The sequence below is a fragment of the Orcinus orca genome, chromosome 10 (genome assembly GCF_937001465.1).
Source record: "Orcinus orca chromosome 10, mOrcOrc1.1, whole genome shotgun sequence".
Lineage (NCBI taxonomy): Eukaryota > Metazoa > Chordata > Mammalia > Artiodactyla > Delphinidae > Orcinus > Orcinus orca.
Genome location: NC_064568.1, coordinates 48,492,697 through 48,510,614, shown reverse-complemented (window position 1 = coordinate 48,510,614; position 17,918 = coordinate 48,492,697). Strand labels below are relative to the sequence as shown.

The 17,918-nt window shown below is 47.8% G+C and overlaps 1 protein-coding gene and 1 long non-coding RNA gene across 5 annotated transcripts in view; one reads left to right on the top strand and one right to left on the bottom strand.

Moving 5' to 3' along the window:
* The window catches only part of TRANK1 (tetratricopeptide repeat and ankyrin repeat containing 1), a 65,564-nt gene extending 53,725 nt beyond the window's left edge, over positions 1 to 11,839 (top strand). For all 3 annotated transcript variants that reach the window (XM_012536027.3, XM_033402179.2, XM_049715835.1), the window contains 4 exons: positions 1,708 to 1,853; positions 5,052 to 8,101; positions 9,195 to 9,293; positions 10,324 to 11,839. In XM_012536027.3, coding sequence (XP_012391481.3) covers positions 1,708 to 1,853; positions 5,052 to 8,101; positions 9,195 to 9,293; positions 10,324 to 10,424 — 3,396 coding nt within the window. In that variant the 3' untranslated portion in view covers positions 10,425 to 11,839. The remainder of the gene's footprint in view (positions 1 to 1,707; positions 1,854 to 5,051; positions 8,102 to 9,194; positions 9,294 to 10,323) is intronic.
* Positions 1,853 to 6,737, bottom strand: LOC117195878 (uncharacterized). Of its 2 annotated transcripts, XR_004475770.2 has the most exons (4): positions 6,598 to 6,737; positions 4,337 to 4,419; positions 2,893 to 3,008; positions 1,853 to 2,025 (listed from the first exon to the last, which is right to left on the bottom strand). It is a non-coding gene; the product is annotated as an uncharacterized LOC117195878 (long non-coding RNA). The 2 variants fall into 2 exon arrangements; XR_004475771.2 differs by lacking the exon at positions 2,893 to 3,008.
* Positions 11,840 to 17,918: the final 6,079 nt, after the last annotated feature.

Here is a 17,918-nt window from a genome sequence, read left to right as displayed (position 1 = left end):
GGAAGGGGTCCTGTCTGGGAAATGTTGGGAGAGCCAAGCCAACGCGATTAACTGATAAGCTGGGCAGGAAACGTGAGAGGAAGAGGAGTGGAATATACACTTCTGTTCACGTAAAGCCACCATCGTTTTATATTCTTCATCCTCTTCCTCCTCATGGCCATTTCCATTCTCTTCTCATTGGCTGCCATTCCAATGCAGTTAATATATGTCCCCATCCACGTGCATAACCGAAGAATAAATAGTATTGTATTCTCTGTACATATTTGTTTTAAGCTTATCTAAATAGCATCTTGTTCTGTTTGCTACTTTTTCCACCCTCTGCTATGGTGTTAAGGCCCAGCCAGGTGTCTGACCACTGTTCGTATTCCAGAATGGGCATCCAGTGCGTTTGACTTACCCATTTCCCTCGTGGTGAACATCCAAGTCGCCACCAACTCCCAGCTGCCACACACAAGTATTATGACACAGCGCATCCCCTTCCAGTGCTGTGAACTGCTAGGAGTGGTTTTGCTGACCCCAGGGGGCGCATGTGTTTAATTTCACCAAGTGAAAGTTGAAAGCCACTTTGCTTTCCAGAGCAGCTGTACCACTCCGTGCATGAGGGGTCCTTGTGCCCCATATCCATGACCACGTTCAGAGGGTTCTGATTTTCTAATTTTTGCAGACCTCATGGATGTATCTCACTGTGGCTTTAATTTACGTTTCTCTGGTTATTAGCAAGGTTGAGCATCTTCATTTATTTGTTAGTCATTTAAGTTCCCCCCACTGCAGACTGCCAGTTCATACCCTTTGCCTAGTTTTCTGGAAGGTCTTTTTCTTGTGTTTGCAGGAATCCGTTTTATGTTCTAGACCTGTCCACTCTAGTACAGTAGCCAGTGGCCACATGTGGCAATTTATAATAACATTAACTAAATGAAATCAAAAATACAGTTCCTCGGTTACACTATCCACACATTTCCTGTGCTCACTGTTCCCACGTGGCTAGTGGCTACCATATTGGATAAATAGATACAGAACATTTCCATCTTCACAGAAGGCTGTCTGACAGTGCTGGGCTAGATATTAATGTTTGTCTTCTCTATGTTAACTTTATTTGATGTGCTCTTTGTTGAACAGTTTTGATGTATAGCTGACCCTTGAACAGTGCAGGTATTGGGGCACTGACCCTTCGTGCAGCTGAAAATCCACATATAATTTATAGTTGTCCCTCCATATCCGAGGTTCCTCTGTACCCTTGGTTTCATATCAGGAATTCAACCAACTGCAGACCATATCACACTGTAGTATTTATTGTCAAAAAACATCCTTGCATAAGTGGACCCATGCAGGTCAAACCTGTGTTGTTCAAGGGTCAACTGTAATCAAATCCATCAATTTCTCCCCCAAAGTTCATGTGTTTTGAGTTTTGTTGAAGACTTTCTTTACCTCAAGGTCACAAAGATATTCTCATACATTCTCCTCCAATAGCTTTCTCACTTAGACCTTTAACCCATCTGGAGCTTCCATCTGTGTATGGTGTGAGGTTGGGATTTCACTTTATTTTTCTCCCTATAAAGCAGTAGTTTTCCTAAATTACCTATGTTTTAGTGTTTTTCACTAGATTCTAATAAATCGCAGACATCCTCTTTATTATTCATGGTGTTGGTTTACTTTTAAGATGAAAAGTTATATTATAAATACTCTGAGTAAAATTTTACTCTGTCCTAGATAAGAGATGCCGCCTCCTTCTATAAGCGAAGCCAGTGCTACAAAGATGCTTTCAGATGCTTTGAGCAGATTCAGGAATTTGATCTAGCCCTCAAAATGTACTGCCAAGAGGAACTTTTTGAAGAAGCTGCTGTGGCAGTGGAAAAGTAAGTGGCTTTATTCTCTTCCTTTCTCCCCCAGATACCCCCAAGCCCTGCCCTCCTGTTGTTCCTTGAGTAGGTGTTGTCTTGCTCTTCTGAAGTGACTTGACCAAGTCACCCTCCTTCCACTTGGGTGGTGACCTCCGTGCTGAGTGAAGAACTCCTTGAATACAGCGTCCTGGGGAGAGGGGGCAGAAGAAGATGAAGGATGCGTTACGAGTGTCTATAACATGCCCAGCAATTTCGTGCTTAATGATAGTTCTGTCCTCTCCACCTTTACCTGCTGAGTTGACAATTTCACTGATGTGTGGATGGATAGAGGTCAGAGTACTAGTGGGCGGTCAGGATTCTGCTTCATCATGGTTTACTGGCAGATGCCCAGCCAGGCCCTGATACTTATGTGTATGATACGTATATACACATGCCCTCAGTTGTAGGACACACAAGTTTCATACATGGCCCGGTAGAGCCTCCTTGAGCCTTCAGCCTAACTGATGTTCCAAAGGTGAAGTGCAGATGGGTGGGGTTAATGGATGACAAGGAATCTAGAAACAGCATGAGGTTGATGCCTGTCGGAGGTCTTCCTGGTGGAGTGTAACAGCTAGAATTGTAGAGTCTGCTGTTCTGTATTTCTGCTCAACAGCTCCTGGAAAAGTAGGCTGTGGCTTAGTTCTGTATTTTCTTTGCTTTCTACCAAATTATACATGTGACAAAATGAACATGATTGACCAGGTGTTTGAAGTTTATATTAAAGTTAGCATTTATTAAAGTATATCATATATTTTTAAAAAGCACGTAATTTTCACAAAGTAAATACACTTGTGTAACCAACACCTAGATAAAGAAATTGAGTTTTATTTTTGGAAATGGAAAAGAAGGTGTCTAGTGTCAAGGTTGGTAATTGAGCATATTCCTTTATCCAGGTCTTTGGTTCCATTATGTGGAAGATATACACAGTGTGTATGTATTAGTCAGCTCAGGCTGCCATAATGAAATGCCATAGATCGGGTGGCTTAAACAACAGAAATTTATTTTATTTTCTCACAGTTTTGGAGGTTAGAAGTCCACGATCAAGGCTCCAGTCAATTGGATTACTGGTGGGAGCTCTCTTCCTGGCTTGCAGACAGCTGCCTTCTTGCTATGTCCTCACGTGGACTTCCCCTGGTGTTTAAGCATGGAGGGAGAGAGAGATTGTGGGCGACAGAGAGCTCCCTCTCTGGTGTCTCTTCTTTTTTTGTTTTTTCTTTTCTTTTTTCTTGTTTGGCCACATTGCGCGGCTTGTGAGATCTTAGTTCCCCGACCAGGGATTGAACCCGGGCCTCGGCAGTGAAAGCACAGAGTCCTAACCACTGGACCACCAGGGAATTCCCTGGTGTCTCTTCTTATTAGGACACTAATCCTATTAGATCAAGGCTCCACCCTTATGACCTCATTTAACCTTAATTACTCCCTTAGAAGCCTCATCTCCAAATACAACCACACTAAGGGTTAGGGCTTCAACATATGAATTTTAGGGGACACAAACTGTCATCCGTAACAGGGTGCCCCCTGTGACATTGATTGGGTGCTGTGTACGCTGAGTAATCAACCAGGCCAATTCCCTTGTGAGGCCATATGACAAAACCACCTGAGAGGGTTTTATTGTACTTTCAATTATTTAGTTAATCTGTTCTCACTTTTCCAGGAGAGCATTGAATAATCATAGATTTTCCCCAGAAACATTTTTCTGGGGTCTCTCATTATTTTGTTTATCTTTATCAGCTTTCCTGAGGTATTCAACTGACTCTTTTTAATGATATGTTGAGTTGAGATCTAATGTCATCAGTACTAATTGGAGCCTCACGCTTGATTTTCCTGTGTCTTTTGAATTCTCTATGTAGTGTATGTAGAATTCAGTTGCTGACTGGCCTGCCTCAAAACGTAATGAGGACATTTTAGATTTGAAAAGAAAATACCTAAGTAAATTTTCTTAGTTTAAGATTTTTTTTTTAACATCTTTATTGGGGTATAATTGCTTTACAATGGTGTGTTAGTTTCTGCTTTATCACAAAGTGAATCAGTTATACATATACGTATGTTCCCATATGTAGTTTAAGATTTTTTTTTCCTTTGGCCATGCTGCGTGACATGAGGAAAATCTTAGTTCTCTGACCAGGGATCGAACCCAGGCCCCCTGCAGTGGAAGTATGGAGTCTTAACCACTGGACCACCAGGGAGGTCCCCAAAAATTTTTAAACTTGCTGTAAATACCCCCTACTCCATCAGCCAAAACTCACAAGAGAGGCTAATCCTCAGTTACACCCCTTCACAGAGGGCCTGTTATACGAAGGGATCTGATATTTGTGAGATGACCCTGGGGCAGCAGGAGGTCCCTGGGCACCTCTCTGGTTGTGAGGAAATGTGTTTTGTCTCCTGTGAGAGTTCAAAAGTAAGCATGTTTCATTGGATTGGCCCAATGCCTTGAAAATTCATATGTGGGGTATACTCACTTGGATCAGCAGAGTCAAGAGGAGCTTGACTTTGGTGACTTCGGGGCTTCATTCATCTCACACTAACTCAACCGCTTACATTCCTGGCAAAAGAGAAAAGTCACGGGTTGGTTAATAAGAGGAAGATTGATGTAATGGCTGGTGTGTCTGCAGCCCCCATCTCCACTCTTTCTCATTAATCAGGTATCAGACTCAACAGGGTTGTGAACCCAAAGTGATTAGCAAGCTTTTATGCAAGTTTAAGGGATTTTTTTCAAGGATGATTTTGGCTATGCATAATTTCTGCCTTACAGATTGACTTTCCAACATAATTGTTACTTGCCTAGGTTGCAACTCCACTATATTTCTTTTTTTTCTTTTTTGTTTATTTTTTCTTTTTTTGTTTTTTATTCTTTTTTTGGCTTTTGGGAGGGGTTTGTTCTTTTGTGTGTGTGTTTCTTTTTTGTTTTTTTTTTTTAGTATTTTTTCTTTTTCTGCAACTCCACTATATTTCATTAATTAAGCATACTATTGCTTGGTTCCTTCGAGGAATAAAGAATTAATTTTATCAGTGTAAAATGAAGCCTTGATAAAGATGCTGGATAACTTTAGGTCCTATTCTGCAGGTCCTATCTACAAGTGGTCATTTTATGATGAGTTGTTCTGTGCTGCATTTTGTAAAGTTTCTGCTGGGTGGTACTGAGTTGACATTGGTGTTGTCTGTCTGTCATTGCAGGTATGAAGAAATGCTAAGGGCCAAGACCCATCCCATTCCCAAGCTCTCCTATTCAGCCAACCAGTTTTACTTGGAAGCTGCAGCCAAGTACCTGAGCACGAATAAGATAAAGGAGATGATGGCTGTGCTCTCAAAGCTCGACACGGAAGACCAGCTGGTGTTTCTGAAGTCTCGGAAGCGGCTTGCAGAGGCTGCCGACCTGCTCAACAGGGAAGGTCGGAGGGAAGAGGCCGCCCTGCTGATGAAGCAACATGGCTGCTTCTTAGAGGCTGCCAGGCTCACCGCCGACAAGGACTTCCAGGCCTCATGTCTGCTGGCAGCCGCCCGCCTCAACATGGCCAGGGATTCCGATGTCGACCATACCAAGGCCATCCTCAGAGAAGCCCTGGACCTCTGCCATCAGACCAATCAGGTGTCCGGCATCGCCGAGGCCCACTTCCTGCAGGGGGTGATCCTGAGAGACTTTCCAAAGCTCAAGGACGCCTTCCTGATGTTTGACACCCTCAACCACTCGGCAGGGGCAGTGGAGGCGCTCTACGAAGCCACCAGCCGCTGTGAGGCCCAGCCCGAGGATGTCCTGGCCCTGGCTCCGGCGGGCCTGGAGGTCCTTCTCAGTCTGGTCAGGGCCCTCAAAAGAGTGACCAACAACGCCGAGAAGGAGATGGTCAAGTCTTGCTTTGAGTTTTTTGGGATTTCGCAGGTGGATGCCAAGTACTGCCAGATAGCTCAGAACAACCCCGGACCCATATCAAGAATCATTTCTGACCTGGATTTGAACTTGAGAGAGAAGAAAACGAAAGAGCATTTCTTGATAATGACGGACCAGGTGAAATTAGCCTTAAACAAACACCTTCTGAGCAGGCTGTGTCAGATCACACGGAACCTGCTTGGGAAGACCTACCTGGGCGTCTGCACGAGGTTTATCGTGGGCTTAAAATGCGAGGATGGACACTGTGAAGATTTCCACAGGCCTTTGCGGCGTCATGAGGCCAAGCGTTTGGTTCAGACAAAAATACACCTGGTGGCGATTAGCGGATTGCTTTTGGAAGCCAAAAAAGTATTCCCTAAAGTCTTAGCTGAAGAACTTGAAGAAATCGATTATATTTTGTCTCCGGATAAATATGGCCTTTGCAAATCCCTACTGAATGTCCTCTTCCCTAAGCATTTCCATCAGAGAGTATTGTCAGAAAACCCCATGGCATGCAAAGAAGTCCTGAAACCACGTTACAGATCCTTCCGGTCCTACAGGTCTGCCCTGAAAGAGTACATCCATGTCCTATTTCAAAACGAAAGGGCTCGAAGCCGCCGGGAGTCCACAGACCTGTGGCTGAGCGCCATGCAAGCTTTCCTTCTCTCTTCTAGCTACCCTGATGAGCTTGAAAAGCTGCTCCACCAGGAGGAGGACCAGTACAACCGGGAACTCAAAGCCCTCCAGACTGAAAAAGAGGAAAGGAGCACGGGGAGAAGCAGCAGGATGAAAGGAATAGAAGGGAAATTTGGCATGCTGACGCCCAACAAGGATGATGAGAGCGTGGAGAAGACCCACCTGTGCTTCATCCGGCTGCTGGAGGATTCCATCCACCAGTTCTACGTGTGCAGGAACCCAGAAGACTACAAGAGGCGCTTTTTCCGTTTCATGAACGTCGTTGTCAAGAGGTGCAAAGAGCCACTCATCCCCAGCATTGGGAACACGGTGGCCCTGCTGGAGTTCCAGTTCATCCACTGTGGGGCGGTTCTGGCCCGCCTCTGGAAGAACGCCATCCTGTGCCTCCCTAAGAGCTACATCGCACTGTTGCACTACTGGGAGTTCCTGTTCAGCAAGAAGGACCGGGAGCCTGGGGATGTGTTCGCCATCATTCAGGAATACAGACCCAAGGATGTGACCAGAGCCATTCAGAATTTCCAGTTCCACCTGTCCTACCTCGTCAAGGTGCTCTGCGGCCATGAGAACAAGAACTTCAATGTCCTGCTCGATGCCTTCAGTGAAATTGACTACCTGGTGTCCGGGGAGGCAGAGCGGACCCTGGTGCTGTGCTTGGTGATGCTTGTGAACACTGAGGGGGTGCTGCAGCTGTCATGCAAGCCTCTTCTGTCAAGCCACTTCCAGGAGATCGAGGCCAGGCTGCAGCTGATGAGCAGGGACTTCCCGGGCCAGGTCCCCGAGAGGCTCCTCAGAGCAGTGAATCGGGTGCAGCTGGCGGTCAACGTGAAGTCTGTGGTGGAGGCGCTGCAGGACCTGCTCTTTGAGCGGGATGAAGAGTACCTGATGGACTGCCACTGGCAGTGGGACAGCGGGCACACCAAAGGGACCACTGTCCGAGGCCTCTACCATGAGGAGGTCAGACTGAACCGCCTGTTCTCCGAGGACCCCATGGGCTACTTTGTCGAACCCGAGTGCGAGGTAGGTCAGGACGAGATGGAGGAGCTGGCCTTGGAAGACCGGGACCACCTCCTTGCCACCATCCTGTCGCAGAAGCAGCGGAAGGCCTCCATCCAGCGGAAGCTGCGGAGGGCGTACCTGGTGGTGTCCCTGTGCATCAGCTGGAGGAGGAGGGTGGGGGCCCAGGCCGAGCACTTCAGGGAGGAGGGCAGGGAACCCGGGGCTGGGAGCTTCAAAAAGGCCGATGTGGACAGGACCCAGTGTGACCTGTGTGGGGTGAAGTTCACCCGTGGGCCCGAGAACTATTTCGGCTCTGATCAGGCATTTGAGGGAGCGGCTCCTGAGGCTGTGGCCCTTTCCGGGGCCGAGCTGGAAGACGAGCAAGGTCAGGAGAGGAGCAGTGAGTCTTACGAGCAGCACATCCGCCTGCAAAGCCACCAGAGGCAGCAAGCGGCCTACCAGAAGTACTCAGACTTTTTCCACAAGAAGGTGGACCCGGCTATTGATGAAGGCAAGCTGGTGGTGCAGGACATGGAGCAGAACGTGTGGGTCCGCAGCCACCTGGGCTCCAAAGAGCACAGCCACATGTTGCAGAGGAAGGTCCAGGAGAACATCAAGAAGGTCTCGGACGTGGTGGAGGATCTCTACAGGCGGAAGGCCTGGGCTGGTGGTAAGGGCCCTCAGAAGTGGGGCGCAGATGGTGTCAGAACCTGGGCTTTGAGAACACATGTCCGACTCCAGTCCTTTGTAGTGATGTCTGACCTGGGGATGATGGAATCTTGGCATTAGCAGAAATACAAGTGAGGACCATGCGTTCTCCAATTACAGCAAAGCCCCATTGTTTGGACCACCCCTCCCACAGTTAACAATGTGTCATCATCTTGGGTCAGGATGGTTTCCCCTGGCACAACAGACAAGAAAAATGTTTGCTAACCAATTCTATGTAGAGCATAGAGGGGGAATGTTTCAAATCTTGAGGAAACTTTTTTTTTTTTTTTTTTTTTTTTTTTTTTGTGGTACGCGGGCCCCTCACCGCTGTGGCCTCTCCCGTTGTGGAGCACAGGCTCCGGACGCACAGGCTCAGTGGCCATGGCTCACGGGCCTAGCCGCTCCGCGGCATGTGGGATCCCCCCCGGACCAGCTCACGAACCTGCATCCCCTGCATCGGCAGGCGGACTCTCAACCACGGCGCCACCAGGGGAGCCCTTGAGGAAACTCTTTAAACGTCCCCTGATTCATTCATTCAGTGATTGTTTCTTGAGCACCTACTATGTGCTGAACTTTTGACTAAGATCTAGAGGTACGTAGCTGGTCTCTTCTTTTAGCAGGGTCCTCACATCATACCCAGTGTGAGCCTTTAATAAGAATTCTTATGTGGTCTGTGAATCAGATTTCCTCTGACATCCTTATTAGCTACATCTTAGCAATGCTGAGTGGAAGTTATGTATAAAATCAGTGAAATTCCATATTTTTAAATCATTCTAGAATTCAGACACTCTGGTTTAAGATAATCACAGTTTGAACAAAAGCTTCCTCGAAAGGCTTGCTACTGGCAGTGTCTCCAGACGGGCAGGACTGGTAATCAGGCTGGCATCTACTTGTGGTTTCTGCTCCTGGTGGCAGACCAGTGGCCTTATGCTGCCCCTCTCCACAGGGGAAGCAGAGACGAGCTCCCAGGAGCTGGGGGCTTTGGCTCTAGTACTGAGTGTCCTGGTCCCTACAGCCACCCTTTCACTCAGAGCTCTCGTTCTTTGGTTCACTAGCGGAGGAGGTCATGGCTCGGCTGATCAACGTCCTGATCTCGTCCGCCAGGGATGCGCGGGAGTGGCTGAGGAAAACAGAGCTGCGCTTGAAGGAAGAAGGTGAGGAGTCCTTCACCCCAGGGTGAGGCTCTGGGTCTTGTGGTCCTTGATTCTGCTGGCTCCCAGGTCAGTCTGAAGTAGGGCCGCCTGTGATGTGAGCAGTCACTGCCCCCAGTGACTCAGGTCAATAGTGATAGAGTGGCTGGGTTCCCCCATCTGACTGTGAGGGCTGTTATTCAGGGCTTGTGCCAGTTGCTTTTCCAAAAACGTTTGCCACTCATGAGCTGTTATCAGTGATGCTCTGTCACTACTCCCATGGTGGGCAAAGTGTTGCAAAGCCATCCCTAGATAAATGTTTGCCTGTGCAAACCATTCATGTAAGTCCATGAATATGTATTGAGTGTCTAGAATGTATCAGTACTGTTCTGGGCTTGGGGATATAAAACAAATTTGTGAACAAAACACATAAAATCATTGGGGAAACTTGCATACATCTTCCTTCAGAGGGTTTAAGGCTGGTGTATAGTGAGTTGGGTTTCTTTCTCGACAGTCAGCCTTATCTTATCGAGTTCTATTTGATCTGGAAAGTCTCCCCCTCTTGGGGAGGCCTTATTTCTTCTTCCTCCCAGTATCTCACCTGCCCCAGATTGCCCTTCTGTGAGTCCTCATAATCCAGAGGCTGCTGGAAAATCCAGACCCCCGAGCTGGGGAAAACTGGAAAGGACTTGACACAAATGTCTGTGCCAATAAAAAATCTTTAGATTATAGTCACTTCTGGCACTATGACTTTTGTGATTGTTTCAAACAGGAGACTATAACTGGGATACCAGCTCAAGGCTGAGGTTGATTTTAGGCTTTGTTTGACAGATTTTTCGTTTAAAGGGCCTCTAAAATAAGGCCAGAGGAACTAGCCTGTAAAAGAACATTCTGGAGAAGGGTGTTTACTTTGGCTCTGCCTGGTCTTTTTTTTCTTTAATTTAAAACAACGATTACAGAGACACCAGGTTTTACTAGGATGTTATATGTTGCAGTAGAGTGAAAAAGATCACCATTCTGCACTTCATTTCTGTTTTCTTTGCTTTTTAAACAGGTGTCGTTCAAGAAGATGATTACGAAAATGAAGTGGAAGACTTTGGTGAGCTCCGTCCCAGAAGGCGTTTTCGGAAATGTGCAAAGTGGAGAAAGTTGTAACGTCCACCCGGCTGCTGCTTCCTAAACCTTCAGGACGTTCCATCCTGACTTAGAATCCCGAGTGCCAGGGCGGATGAGGAGAAGAAGATACGTTAGCATAAGAAGTGGCGGGAGGGGTCTGACAATGCCTTTGCTTTTCATTCTTGTCATTTCTCTCTCTGTGGTGGCTCAAGGTCTGACTGCTCCCTCAGAGCAGGGGCCTCTTAAGTGTTTTCCAAGTTCAAGTCCAGCAGTACTGGGTCCCCCTAAAAGAGGCTCAGGCGAGAGGAGTCATAGCTGGAGGGAACATTGGGATCCACCCCCCGAGGCCCCCGGGTTCTCTGGCTCATGATCACCATGACACTGGTCAGTAAGTAGCAGGAACATCCCTCACCTCAGAGTTACCACTGCCCTGGCCCGGGAACACTGCCCTCGGATCCTCTCATCTCTGTTCATGCTGCTGGCCACTCCCGACCCCAGGCCACACTCTGGTCATCTCTGAGCCCACCTGTGGCTTAATTCCTTCTGTTATATATGTTAGCCTTTTCTCTCGGTGGCAACGTTTCTGCCTGCCTTCCCCCCATTGTTTGAGACCATCCTCAGCTGCCCGTGCAAGTCGCGATTAGACTACCTCAGAACGTAGTCAAGAATTCCCCATTGTCTTCTGGGCGGCCAGCCTCAAGACCAGCCCCCTAGAATGAAAGGCTGGGGGATGTTGCCGGGAGTTCCCAGCCTGTCTCTCCAAGGTTGTCCCAACTCTACCTTGGCTCTGGTGCAGACGTTCCAAACAGTGTTTTGTATGTAGCCCTCTGCGTCTGGTTTCCTTGGGTCTCCCTGGCAAGTTAGCTGTCCTAGCTTAGCTTGACGTCCCGATGAGTTTTCCCCCACTGAGCTCTCCACGGGAGCACCAGGACCTGCAGAGCTGGAGGTTGGGGACGGATAGAGGAGAAGCCAGCCTTGTGGTGCCCATCCAATAGGATTTGGCCATGAATCACTGCCCTGTGGCCAGCAGGTCTGGGAAGAAGAAGGGGCCGTGGGCCTGTTTGCAGGAGGCTGTGGCTGCCCACTGAGCCTTCGGTATGTCCCTTTCTGGAAGCTCTTCCACCTCTCTCATGGTCACTTCCCTCCCTGTCCCCCACCCTTCAGCCCGGCCTGGTGCCAGAGGTCAGGCTCACACGGGTCCGTCGTCGTTTCATCGTCACCACAGAACCAGCCTTCTCCCCGTGCTGCTGCTGCTTTGGCTACTCTTTGTTTTTTTCTTCATTGTCTTTCTAAATGACTCTGTTTCCTTGAAATGTATGGTATCTAATTTTTATTAGTTTATAGTTCTAATTTTTATTCCAGGTGTTTTTATAAACTTTACTTGCCAGGAAAAAAAAAACCAATCAAATCTTGCTGTATTATCACATTTTTATAAAGTTAAATCATTTCTCTTACGTTTCTCTCCACTTGTTTATTTCTCATCTCTACTTCGAGAGTAAAGGGGTAAATCGTGGAGCAGATTCTTCCTGGTCAGCTGGTGAACAGAAGCTTGCCGTGTCTTCCGAAACTGAGAAATCCAGGGGCCCACAGCTGCAGCTGACTGCACCATCTCTTGAGGGCCTGCCTGTGTAAATTCTTTCCCTTTGGGTGTTTCCAAGCAGGCAGGGTGTGGACTGGAAGGGGTTTTGTCCATGCCCCATAACAAGAACATTTCTCTTGGAGACGGGAGACCTGGAATTGAATCCTGGTCCTGCCCCAAGGAGCTGTATAGCCTGGGACGTCAGACCCGGTCCACACTCCCTGAGGGCTAGAATGCGGGACCACCCCCGAGGGACAGGGGATCTGGTGTGGCAGGTTTGGGGCACAATATTTAATAACAACACAGCATTGTGCCTCTTGTGCTGGTCATTTCTCCTCACGCATCTGTCTCCTTCAGGGTTTTTGCAAGATGGGAATCTGGCATCCATGGGTTCTCCAGCCATGACACCATCTTAATCTCAATGCCTAACCTCTCTCTCTCTCTCTCTCTCTCTCACACACACACACACACACACACACACACACACACACACACACACTCACTCACTCACTCACTCACTCACTCACTCACTCACTCACTCACTCATTTTTCCCTGGCCGTCTCCAGCAGGCTGACTCAGGGTCTGAGTTGCCTGCAGTGTGTTCCCAGATCGATACCATGTAGTTGCCAGAAATCCACCCCTGGGTCGCCCTTAAGTTCCTGATCCAGAGGATGGGTAAATCAACACAGCAGGTAACGTTGCTCTCCCTCTGCCACAAGTATCTTTCCTCAGCCCTGAGACTGTCTTTGTCCGATCCTGTCCCTCTAAACGTGCTTCGGAGATTCTGCCTGTAGAGTGCAAGGCAGGTGGGGACACCAGGAGCCATCTCCCCACCCAGCAGCCCCCCGTAGCAGCCGAGAGGTCGAACGTCCATTGGGGGGTCTCCCTGTTGAACTTGACAGACCCACCCACCTTACCACAGCAGAGACAGCAGGCCTGCCAACAGCAGTATAGAGCTGAGCCTCACTCCCACCCGCCACCCAGAAAAACTTGTCTCCTCGCCTGCTAAGGGGGAGGGAAAGCCATCAGCCAGGTACTGGGTGTTCTTTAGGTGGGTTGTTGTTGACAGACCTGCCTCCCGGTTCTGCAGAATCCTAACTGTACTCAGAATCCTATGTTCTCTGCTTAAGACACAGCATCTCACCCTCCTCAGTGGTGATGTGACCTGAGCATCTGCTAGGACCTTGGTGGGGGGATGGGCTGCACTAAAAGGAGAACTGTCATCACGGGATCTTGGAAGTGAGCCATTAAAATAGAAATTTGGCTTCTTTTACTGGCCATGGGCGTTCAGAGACGTTATTTAAAATCTCTGAGCCCATTTAGGCATTTATAAAATGGAAATAATGACACAAACTTGGAGCTTGCGTGTAATTACATTATCTTCCCTCCTCCCCTGCCTCCCTTCCCTAGTGGGACCAAGAATGCAAAAAAGATTCCAGGCAACTATTTCCGGGGCAGGGAGGGGTGGTCACGAAGGATGATGAGCTCTGGGGACAGAGCTGGGTCAGCTTTGTGATGCCTGGACGGAGGTGGGGACATTTCTGAGAGGGCTTTGTTCCCAGGGGCCTGAGCTTTTTAGAGACTGAGACTATTTTTAGCCCAAGTTTTTGTGATTCTGCAGGACAGCTGTTTCAGGCATGTATGTTGGCCACCCTGTGGTATTTGGAGTCATTTTAAGGTTAGGGAGTGGGATAGGGGAAGAGAATGAGAATAACTCCCGAGACGTTTCCTTTATGGCTACTCTAGAGCGTCTGGAGGGGCCGAGCAGGTGAACACCCTTTTTTTGTTTGGCTGTGCCACGCAGCATACAGGAATCTTAGTTCCCCGACCAGGGATAGAACCCGTGTCCACTGCAGTGGAAGCAGAGTCTTAACCACTGGACCTCCAGGGAAGTTCCCAGATAAACATCCCTTTTTACACTTCAAGTTGAGAGTCAATGTCTGCCCACTTTTCCATTTTTCTGCCATTCCGTTTGCCAAAATGAAATCATGATGGAGAAAAGATGGGCGACACCCGCCCTGATGAGGCTGTAGGAGGTGCGCTTACCCATGGCAGCGGGAACAAAACCAGGATGGCCTTCCTAGAGGCCATGCCGACAGTATCTGTTAAGTTTGAAAACGGATTCAACTATGGACCCAGCATTCCTACATTTTGTTTTTTAATTGCTATCATTTTTAATTGTGGTAAAATACACACAACACGTAATTTACTGTCTTCATCATTTTTCAGTGTGAAATACATTCACACTCTTGTGCCCACCATCACCATCCATCTCCAGAACTTTCTTACTTTGCAAAACTGAAACTGTACCCATTGCACAACAACTCCCCACTTCCCCTCCGCCCAGCCTCTGGCACCCTCCATTCCACTGTCTGTGTCTATGATTTTGACCACTCTAGGGACCTCAGGGAAGTGGAATCATACAGTATTCGTCCTTTTATGACTGGCTTATTTCACTCAACATAATGTCTTCAAGGTCCATCCATGTTGTAGCATATTGCAGAATATCCTTCCCTTTTAAGGCTGAATAATATTCCATTGTATGTATATTATCAGCATTTTTACTTTCAGGGATTTTTTTTTTTTTTTGGCCGTGACTCGTGGCCTGCAGAACCTTAGTTCCCTGACCAGGGATCGAACCCATGCCCCCAGCAGTGGAAGTACAGAGCACTAATCACTGGACTGCCAGGGAATTCCCTAGGGATTTCTATTAGCGAAACATACCTAGAAGTGCCCAAATAAATGTCCACTTCTGGAGCCTCAGGAGAGCACAAAATTGCAGACAACTAAAGTATTCAGCTGGGGTGTGGCTGAACATTGTAAATATGGGTCACGTTTTAGAAAGATGGAAATGCGCTGGCATGGAAATGTGGTGAAGGTCAATTGCTCCCTGAAAACTCAAGCTATGAAGAGGAGGCTCTGTGGTTCAATCCACTTTTGTAAAACAAATAAAAATTTAATTCCAAATTGTGGTTGATGGTGATCTTGAGTACTCTGTAAGACGTGGGATTTTAAAAATAGTTTGGAGTCTACGTGTGGTCACAAAAAACAAAGATATTTATGGAGGTCAAAACGGAGAGGTGCAGGAGGGCAAATATTTGTTGCTCAAAGAAGCAGTCAGAGAAGAACATGCCCCCCATCGACTCAGGTGCTTACAAAGCGATATTAAGAGGTGATGATAATCCAGTAGGAAAGAATGCTCTTCAAGACACCCCTTGAGGCCTCACAGATCGACTCTGTCCTATGCTTCTCATCCAACTGATCCCATCCAACTGGGGTGCATCTGCAGCCAGCAGTAAATAAGAGGGCACCTCAGCTTCTAAGGTTGTCCGTCAATGACACCTTGAACTTTATCACCTGACCCTGCTATGTCCTATTCTTAGTAATCTTGATTCAAGGATACTCCCCGAGAGCATCCTTGTCCTTGTGTCTCCCAAATGATGGCATCTTCCTGCTGCCTTCCCTGGCTTCTTTCCTAAGCTCTAAGGACACACTCACCTAGCTGTGGGGCTTGAGACAGAGCAAACAGCAACAAGAACAGCTGTCGTTTAGTAAGTGAGTACTTCAGTGGTGGCTTATACAGGTACCACCCTAGTGAGTACCCACAGCAACCCCATGAGGGAGACGTCATGATCACACCCATCACAGATGAGAACTGAGGAGCTCCATCTAGCCCTGTTCCTCAGGACTCTCCTCTCCAGCACTAGCCCGTGGGGATCACAGATAAGTTTGTTTGAACTGTACACAGATAAAAGGGTAGAAGTTTTCTTGAAATAAAAACAGTTTTCTTCCATCTTCTATTCCACCAATTTCCTCCTCCCTTTAGTTTTCCTTCATGCAGATGTCATCGTGTTTCCAATTTTCTGGGGTCCTTTGACCATTCTGACTACCGATCTTTCAGGTGCTAATTTGGCATCGGTGGGGGGAGCATCTGGTTTTTGTCACTGCTCACAAAGTCCCTTTCCCTGGGTGAGAGCTTCAGGGCTTCTTTCCCACCATGTCTTTGGTCTCATCGGCCCAGGAGTGGGACCCCGGGGCCAGTACAGGGCTCAGCCACATCCAAGGGAGGGAAAGAGCCTCTCATGTAGAATGTTCCTGACTTTACAGAGGAGGAAACAACAGACCTGGTTGGTGACTTTTTCCCTTTTACTCAAAGCTTCTGGGTTAGAGCTAGGGGGAAACACTTTATCCCTCCCTCTGGGGCTGCGAGATGTCTGAACAGCTGGACGAAAGGGAGAAGATGCAGTGTGCCTTCCTCAAGTTTGTGTGCCTGATGCCAAAAGTTGCAATCCTTGGAATCAACCACGGGATGGATGACCTTGATCGTCAATTCTCTCAGCTCATCAAAACTCAGCTCTTAAGGACCCAAGTCAGGTTAGAGTTTTTAGGGACACCTGAGTTTGTAATTGAGGCATTTTCTGGAAAAATTCTAATCTTCCTCCTATCAAGGGCTTTCAAATAAAATTTTGAAAGAAGAAGAAATCCTATCAGAATAAAAGTAGACTCTGGAGATGTTAGTCTGTCAGGCTGTCTGTGCTGCAGGAGGGGGGAATGTGGCCGGGCCCCAAGGGCACAGCTGTGAGTAGGCAAGACACGTGTGTGTGTGTGTGTGTGTGCGCGCGCGCACGCGCGCGCGTGTGTGTGTGTGTATAGGGACCAGGACACGGAAGAAGAAGGTGCATGTGGCTGAATTTCTCATCCCTTCTGTTCCTTCTTTGTATTTAACTCAAAGGAAGAAAAATGCAAAGGCTGCCCGGGGATGTCCAGGTGGAATGAAGCCACCGCAGTTTAGTCCAAGTGAATGGCAATCCGCAAATATATCTGAGAAAGAGTCTTTGCCAAGGGACGAACACTGCTTGTCTACCCTTTTTACAGGAGATATTTTAAAAAGTCAAGTGAGAGCCTGCCATCTGAAGAGTCTACACACCCTTTTTTCACCCTGCACTGATAGGAGTAGGTGTGTGGGGTAGGGTCGTCAGGGAGGGGCAGGGGGAGTTCTGTGCAGTGCGGAGGCGGCTGCCTTTTCTACATATGGAGAGGAGAACTATAGCCCTTCTTGGCTAGGGCTGTCACCCCACTAATGATAACCAGGTATATTAGTCTGTTTATATTGGGCTGCCATAAGAAAGTACCACAGATTGGAGGGCTTAAACAATGAAAATGTATATTCTCACTTCTGGAGGCTCGAATTCTGAGATCAAGGTGTTGGCAGTTTGGTCTTTCCTGAGGCCTCTCTCCGTGGCTTGTAGACGGCCATCTTCTCCCTGTGTCTACACATGGTCCTCCCTCCGTGCATGTCTGTGTCCAAATTTCCTCTTCTTATAAGGACACCAATCCTACTGGATTAGGGCCCACCCTAATGACCTCATTTAACTTAATCACCTCTTTAAAGACCGTCTCTCTAAACACAGTCACATTCTGAGGTACTGGGGGTTAGGATTTTAACATACAAATCTGGGGGGCGGGGCACAACTTAGCCCATAGACCAGGTTACAGCATCAGCTTTTCTGAGCCACTCGAGGAAGAAGGAGTTTGGTTGAACCATTAGCCTCAGTTGTCAAGTCACAGAGAGCAGAGCCTGGGACAAAAGTTCTGGCTGAGCGAAGGGGACCAAAGGCTTTAGTCATCTGGTCAACTAGGATGCTGCAGGTGCTGGAGGAGCTTGGACAACTGGCTGGCAGGGCCGCAGGAACGGTAATAAATGCTGTCCTTTGAGCTCTGCCTTCTGCCTCTCTTCTGTCTTTTCTGATCTTACTCCCAAACGTCTCCATCACTCCTGGGGCCTCAGTTTCCCTGCTGTGCTCATCACTTCTCAATCAAGTCTTCCTGTCCCAACACCTCTTCCAAAGACCTGCTGATTCCTTCTGAAAGTTCAAGGTGTAGGAGGTGCTATCTTTCCGGGAACCAAGTCTTCTGTCACTGATTATGTGTCATTTGCTTTCATTTTTTAGAG